Source organism: Hypomesus transpacificus, chromosome 22 (genome assembly GCF_021917145.1).
Source record: "Hypomesus transpacificus isolate Combined female chromosome 22, fHypTra1, whole genome shotgun sequence".
NCBI lineage: Eukaryota > Metazoa > Chordata > Actinopteri > Osmeriformes > Osmeridae > Hypomesus > Hypomesus transpacificus.
The window spans coordinates 13,524,038-13,531,998 of record NC_061081.1 but is presented as its reverse complement, the minus strand read 5'-3'; the positions used below and the strand labels follow the sequence as shown (position 1 = coordinate 13,531,998).

The 7,961-nt window shown below is 48.6% G+C and overlaps 1 protein-coding gene across 2 annotated transcripts in view; it reads right to left on the bottom strand.

Annotated features, from left to right (window-relative positions):
* Positions 1-7,961, bottom strand: part of LOC124484502 (WD repeat-containing protein 70) — a 38,691-nt gene that overhangs the window by 26,435 nt on the left and 4,295 nt on the right. For both annotated transcript variants that reach the window (XM_047045427.1, XM_047045428.1), the window contains exons 6-9: positions 7,479-7,538; positions 7,025-7,158; positions 4,736-4,889; positions 2,582-2,658 (exon numbers count right to left, since the gene is read on the bottom strand). In XM_047045427.1, coding sequence (XP_046901383.1) covers positions 2,582-2,658; positions 4,736-4,889; positions 7,025-7,158; positions 7,479-7,538 — 425 coding nt within the window. The remainder of the gene's footprint in view (positions 1-2,581; positions 2,659-4,735; positions 4,890-7,024; positions 7,159-7,478; positions 7,539-7,961) is intronic.

Here is a 7,961-nt window from a genome sequence, read left to right as displayed (position 1 = left end):
TCCTCTCTGCCTCCCTCCCTGGTGACCAGGGTGCTGACAGGCTGTGTTTTCTCTGGAGAGTCTCCCCTACATCCACAGCTGCTCTGACTCGGAGCGTTTCCCTGGGTTCTACTCTACTCTACTTCACACTACCAGGCTCTATTCTGTGGACCTCTATTCTCTCCTCAACTCTTTACACTACTCTGCTGTAGTCTGAGGTAGTCTACTCTGCTGTAGTCTGAGGTAGTCTACTCTGCTGTAGTCTGAGGTAGTCTACTCTTCACTCTACTGTATGCTGCTGTCCTCTTTACACTACTCTGCTGTAGTCTGAGGTAGTCTACTCTTCACTCTACTGTATGCTGCTGTCCTCTTTACACTACTCTGCTGTAGTCTGAGGTAGTCTACTCTTCACTCTACTGTATGCTGCTGTCCTCTTTACACTACTCTGCTGTAGTCTGAGGTAGTCTACTCTTCACTCTACTGTATGCTGCTTTCCTCTTTACACTACTCTGCTGTAGTCTGAGGTAGTCTACTCTTCACTCTACTGTATGCTGCTGTCCTCTTTACACTACTCTGCTGTAGTCTGAGGTAGTCTACTCTTCACTCTACTGTATGCTGCTGTCCTCTTTACACTACTCTGCTGTAGTCTGAGGTAGTCTACTCTTCACTCTACTGTATGCTGCTGTCCTCTTTACACTACTCTGCTGTAGTCTGAGGTAGTCTACTCTTCACTCTACTGTATGCTGCTGTCCTCTTTACACTACTCTGCTGTAGTCTGAGGTAGTCTACTCTTCACTCTACTGTATGCTGCTGTCCTCTTTACACTACTCTGCTGTAGTCTGAGGTAGTCTACTCTTCACTCTACTGTATGCTGCTGTCCTCTTTACACTACTCTGCTGTAGTCTGAGGTAGTCTACTCTTCACTCTACTGTATGCTGCTTTCCTCTTTACACTACTCTGCTGTAGTCTGAGGTAGTCTACTCTTCACTCTACTGTATGCTGCTGTCCTCTTTACACTACTCTGCTGTAGTCTGAGGTAGTCTACTCTTCACTCTACTGTATGCTGCTGTCCTCTTTACACTACTCTGCTGTAGTCTGAGGTAGTCTACTCTTCACTCTACTGTATGCTGCTGTCCTCTTTACACTACTCTGCTGTAGTCTGAGGTAGTCTACTCTTCACTCTACTGTATGCTGCTGTCCTCTTTACACTACTCTGCTGTAGTCTGAGGTAGTCTACTCTTCACTCTACTGTATGCTGCTTTCCTCTTTACACTACTCTGCTGTAGTCTGAGGTAGTCTACTCTTCACTCTACTGTATGCTGCTGTCCTCTTTACACTACTCTGCTGTAGTCTGAGGTAGTCTACTCTTCACTCTACTGTATGCTGCTGTCCTCTTTACACTACTCTGCTGTAGTCTGAGGCAGTCTACTCTTCACTCTACTGTATGCTGCTGTCCTCTTTACACTACTCTGCTGTAGTCTGAGGCAGTCTACTCTTCACTCTACTGTATGCTGCTGTCCTCTTTACACTACTCTGCTGTAGTCTGAGGTAGTCTACTCTTCACTCTACTGTATGCTGCTGTCCTCTTTACACTACTCTGCTGTAGTCTGAGGTAGTCTACTCTTCACTCTACTGTATGCTGCTGTCCTCTTTACACTACTCTGCTGTAGTCTGAGGTAGTCTACTCTTCACTCTACTGTATGCTGCTGTCCTCTTTACACTACTCTGCTGTAGTCTGAGGTAGTCTACTCTTCACTCTACTGTATGCTGCTGTCCTCTTTACACTACTCTGCTGTAGTCTGAGGTAGTCTACTCTTCACTCTACTGTATGCTGCTGTCCTCTTTACACTACTCTGCTGTAGTCTGAGGTAGTCTACTCTTCACTCTACTGTATGCTGCTGTCCTCTTTACACTACTCTGCTGTAGTCTGAGGTAGTCTACTCTTCACTCTACTGTATGCTGCTGTCCTCTTTACACTACTCTGCTGTAGTCTGAGGTAGTCTACTCTTCACTCTACTGTATGCTGCTGTCCTCTTTACACTACTCTGCTGTAGTCTGAGGTAGTCTACTCTTCACTCTACTGTATGCTGCTGTCCTCTTTACACTACTCTGCTGTAGTCTGAGGTAGTCTACTCTTCACTCTACTGTATGCTGCTGTCCTCTTTACACTACTCTGCTGTAGTCTGAGGTAGTCTACTCTTCACTCTACTGTATGCTGCTTTCCTCTTTACTGTTCTCTGCTGTACTGTGCTGGGGAGGGGGGGGGGGGCATGGTCTTGGATTAGTGGGCTGCTTGATGTCCTGTTCCATCCATTTAGGGTAGTCCCCTCAGAGCTGGCTGCTGGAGGGACTGGATCCCTGTAATCTCACTGCGGGGATCACAGCCGGAAGGGGGCAGAGGGGTTCACGAGGGGGGCCGGGAGGGGGCCGGGAGGGCCCATCTCACTTTGATCAAACTCACTGACCCCTCAGTCGAGGTCAGCTACACGGGATAGTGAAGCAAAGAAACTGCCCATATACTGTATACACACACACACAGCACATAAACAGAGGGCATTTACACACAGCACAAACACACACAGTACACGTGTGTAGGACTCACCCGTCGTTAGAGCAGGTCATGAACTCCTCCTTGATCTTGGGGTGCCAGCAGCCACTGTTCAGCATGGCCGTGTGACCCTGGAGGAGCAGACACACAAACAACAGCAGCTCAAACCTGCACCTGTTACCACAGAAGAGGCTGACAACTCCACATTTTAACAACAGAAGAAGAGACTCAAACCTCTACCTTCTTCTGTGGTTAGAGGCTGAAGCTAGAGGCTGAAGCCTCTAACCACAGAGGAAGAGGGTCGATTAACGAGAGACCAGAGGAAGGATTCCTCCCTCCTGCAAGGTGCTGCTCCACACACACACACACACACACACACACACACACACACACACACACACACACACACACACACACACACACATCTGCCAGTACAGCCAGGACTGCGAGAGAGGCTCTCACACACTGCAGCTTGCCCAGGGGTGTGTGTGTGTGTGTGTCCTGCTGAAAGGCCAGCCTGCTGCTTCCTGTGTCACACCGAGTGCTCTTATCAGGACTGCAGGCAGCGACTGGACAGTAACACACACTTCCTCCTCATCTACAGGTCGGCTGACACATGACGCTCACTCGCCGCTCACTGCCCCCCCCCCCCCCCCCCCCAAACACACACACACACTGACACACACACACTGTAGCGAGACGACATGCTAAATGACTCGATCTCTTCCATGTTCTGGAAAAGGGCATCAAAAACAAACAGGCCCTGTTCGCAGTGATGGTGCTTTAATTGAAGGGAGGTAACTTCCATTGCTATGCACATCTGAACTGCTATACACACTCCCCCCCCCCATAACAGAGCAGAGACAGCAAATTGCCCAATGACTAAAGAGAAACAGGCTTCTACACACTAACAGTAACACATCTAACAACTCTAACAACTAACACCACATCAAAGGCTCTTAATCACTACCAGCTCCGGCAGGGAAATCAAGATCTCTGGACTAGCAGGAGAGCCCCTGACTGTGTGCTGGTGAGACAGAGAGTGTGTGTCTGTTAGAGAGGGTGTTTCAGTGAGCGTATTGGAGAGAGGATGTCTGTGTGTGTGTGTGTGTGTACACACGTACTGACAGATGAGTGTACATGGGTGATTAAGTAAGAAAGAGGAGAGAGGGAGAGATGGTGCATGTCTGATCTCTTGTGAAGGAAAGAAGGAGAGAGTGAGGAGGAGAGAGAGAAAAGGAGAGAGAGAGAGCGAGAGAGATAGAGCGAGAGAGCGAGAGCGAGAGAGGAAGTAGTGAGCAGTATTTAGACACAGAACATCAGGCAGGTCACCTTCAGTCATCCAGACTCTGGATCTAATCACTGCCTGGACTCGATTAAACACAGTCAACACCCCTCTTACAGCCCACACACACGGATACATACATCTACCTTGGTGTACTGTGCCCTTTTATACACACACACACACACACAGAATGGCTGCGATCATAAAAAGTTGTGGTGGGTTAAAAAATCGATTCAGATTTGAATCGCGATTCAGTGTCCTAGGGATTCAAAACGTTTCACAAATGTTTAAAAGAAACTTGATTGATTAAAAATCGTGAACCGATTTTTTATCGAATCGTGATCCCAAGAATCGATTCGAATCGTGAGGTACTAAAATATTCTCCTCCTTCCTACCCCTAATTAAAAGTTATGGCTAACTTGCTTTACTGCTCCCCTTTACACACACAGCCCTACCTACCTTAGTGTTGGCCATGTCCACGATATACTGGTCCCCTTTCACACACAGCCCTACCTACCTTAGTGTTGGCCATGTCCACGATATACTGGTCCCCTTTCACACACAGCCCTACCTACCTTAGTGTTGGCCATGTCCACGATATACTGGTCCCCTTTCACACACAGCCCTACCTACCTTAGTGTTGGCCATGTCCACGATATACTGGTCCCCTTTCACACACAGCCCTACCTACCTTAGTGTTGGCCATGTCCACGATATACTGGTCCCCTTTCACACACAGCCCTACCTACCTTAGTGTTGGCCATGTCCACGATATACTGGTCCCCTTTCACACACAGCCCTACCTACCTTAGTGTTGGCCATGTCCACGATATACTGGTCCCCTTTCACACACAGCCCTACCTACCTTAGTGTTGGCCATGTCCACGATATACTGGTCCCCTTTCACACACAGCCCTACCTACCTTAGTGTTGGCCATGTCCACGATATACTGGTCCCCTTTCACACACTCCATGACGTTGAATCCGTCTCGGTCCAACACCTTGGCCTGGGCGTTTCCCGACACCACCAGGATGACGTCGCCGGTGTTGCTGTACTGCAGAGATTTGATCTGGTGGCTGAGAGGAGGATGAGAAAACCATGATGTTAGCTTTAGGGGTTAGCGTCGGTTATAACCATAGGGTTAGCGTCGCTTATAACCATAGGGTTAGCGTCGCTTATAACCATAGGGTTAGCGTCGCTTATAACCATAGGGTTAGCGTCGCTTATGACCGTAGGGTTAGCATCACTTATAACCATAGGGTTAGCGTTGCTTATATAACCATAGGGTTAGCGTTGCTTATATAACCATAGGGTTAGTGTCGCTTATAACCATAGGTGGAAATCCCTTTCATTTTCAATCCCTATCATTTCAGATCCTCCTCTTTGTTCAAAGGAACAAGCTCATTTACACATGTCACATGTATGACTGCCTGTCAAGATATCAATGTCACAGTGACTTCAAGTCATTTGTAAAAAACAAGCCCAATCAGTTATAAAATTACATTTATTAATTTGTTATCTGTCTATAGTTGTCTTTTTTTACACATGAGCAAATGTTTTTTGTTTTGGACAAACACATTCAGGCGTTGGACAAGTAAAGAATATGTTGAACTTGCCCGAAGGACAAGTGGCCCAAACAATTGACGTCAGCCCCTGTAAGATATCTGCTAGGCAGCGTGAGTGATAGTGTGAGACCTCAGAGCCAGACGCATTGTTATGTCACTTTTAATCCTTGCAAAACGGACAAACACAAAATTAATGACAGGCTCTTTCTCTCTGTTACCATGGGAACGGCGACATTACACGGGGCGGAAAGCGTGTGTGAAACTGTCGGACACGTGTGTGTGTGATGCGAGGTCCGTTTGGTTCGGTACCACACGGGCAAGGTCTCTATCTTGTTTAGTGAACCGACTCTACAATTCACACTAGTGTAAAACAAGCTCAGCCATTGTCAGATAGCAGCTGGGAAACACACGCACATGCACACGCACACACCAGGTTTTACAATGACGACAAGAACTGTTAGGGATTTCAATATGAATTCGTTTTCAACTTCTCTGGCCTGGTGTGCTTTTCAACAAAAACACTTTAATTTATGCTTTGACAAACAAAACAAACGCTTGTTTAGTTTACTAACGTCAACAATATTCTGTGCATCTGTGGAGGATAAATCGAACTCTATCATGTTAGACACAAAAATTCCCTCTCCTGCACATACACGCACACAAACAAAGTAAGTACAGATAGCAATCCAGGTCAATTAGACCCAGCTTTACCACAGCAGGGGGGAAATGGGACAGCAGTGTTTCCGTGCGGCGCGGCGGAGCAATGCTCGCCCAACAGCAGCGGTACAGCCGACGCCCCCGTCTCCAGGGGTTACGACGCACTCAGAGGCCCCCGCTGAACCCAGCATCCTGATTGGCTCAGCTTTACGGAGGTCGGAGTTTATTATTATTTTTGTTTATTTACAATAATATTGTATTAGTCGTATACAACTTGTACATGCGCCTGTATATGGAACTTGTATTATTCATATTAATAATATTGTATTTGGATACTATATTGTATTCTGTATTTTACCCTGCAACCTCCAGGGGGATTTTAACCTGTGACCTATTAATCTGCAGGCAAATGCTCTAACCGCTGAGCTTTCCCTATCACCCTTCCTGCTCTGGAGAGAAGGGAGCAGGGTCTCACGCTGCAGCCCAAATAAGGTCCAGAGTGTCAGGGACCACAGAGGCTAATGGATAGCACCGCAATCAGGCTAAATGTGCCGTTCAGTTCTGCTAATAAAACACAGGGAAAGCCCGGTCCAGCTCAGCTCATTGGTTCCTAAAACCCCAGAGAGAACTCGTTCTCGGATGGGTTCTGTGGCTAATTAAACACGCATGGACACACCTGTGTGTGCGTGTGTAAAACACATGTTTGTCCTCGTTAAATAAAGGCAGCTAGTGTATGCAGGTGTGTGTGCGAATCAACAAGTGTGGTCTGATGCACGGATGTATAGTGTATGCATGTACGTGTGTGGGCCAGTGTGTGTGGGCCATTATGTGTGTGTGCGCCTGTGTGTGTGTGTGTGTGTGTACATGTGTCTGTGAGTGTGTCAGTGTGTGTATGGGCCAGTGAGTGTGTGTGGGTCAGTGTTAGTGTGTGTGTGTGTGGTCCAGTGTGTGTGTGTGTATCAGTGTGTGTGTTCTTTGGCAGCTCTCACCACTCGCAGGGCTGCAAGGAGCGGAAGGCCTGCAGGGCGGCGTCCATGCCGGCAAAGTCCCAGAAACGCACGTCAAAGTCGTATCCCCCGGTGACCAGACGAGCCCCAGAGGGGTCAAGCGCCAGGGCCGACACCTGAGGGGACAGGAGCTGGTCAGACAGCACTAGGATATACCTGAGGGGACAGGAGCTGGTCAGACAGCACTAGGATACACCTGAAGGGACAGGAGCTGGTCAGACAGCACTAGGATACACATCATTTATGGATGAGGACAGGGGGGGAGGAGAGGGGATGAGGGGAGGGGATGAGGAGAGAGGGTGAGGGGATGAGAGGGGTGAGGAGAGGTGATGAGAGGGGTGAGGAGAGGTGATGAGAGGGGTGAGGACAGGGGGTGAGAAGGGTGAGGCGAGGGGGTGAAGAGAGCGGTGAGGGGATGAGAGGGGTGAGAACTTACTACTTTGGTGCCATGCTGCAGAGAAATCTCATGGGTGTCTGGAATCTTTTTCACTGGATTCTGAGAGATCGAGAAAGAGAGAGAGAGGGAGAAAGACAGACAGAAGAAATACAACATTTTTTTTAACCGTCACACATGCATGGTAGCAGCCTGGCTCAGTCGTACATTATATATCAACTTTCATGGCCCGAGTGACACAGCCGTACTAGAACCCGCTACACCTGCACCCAATAGGCAGGCAGAGATCAGCCTGGGGCCGTGACATCAGCAGAGGCTCTGACATCACACCTGCCCTGAGAACTCTGGGAGTCTGGAGAGCATCACCCATAACTAGCACGCAGCAAGGAGATGTTAACTGCTCAGGAGGGAGGGAGGGAGGGAGGGAGGGAGGGAGGGAGGGAGGGAGGGAGGGAGGGAGGGAGGGAGGGAGGGAGGGAGGGAGGGAGGGAGGGAAGGGATATGTGGGGAGAGAGTGGAGGAGAA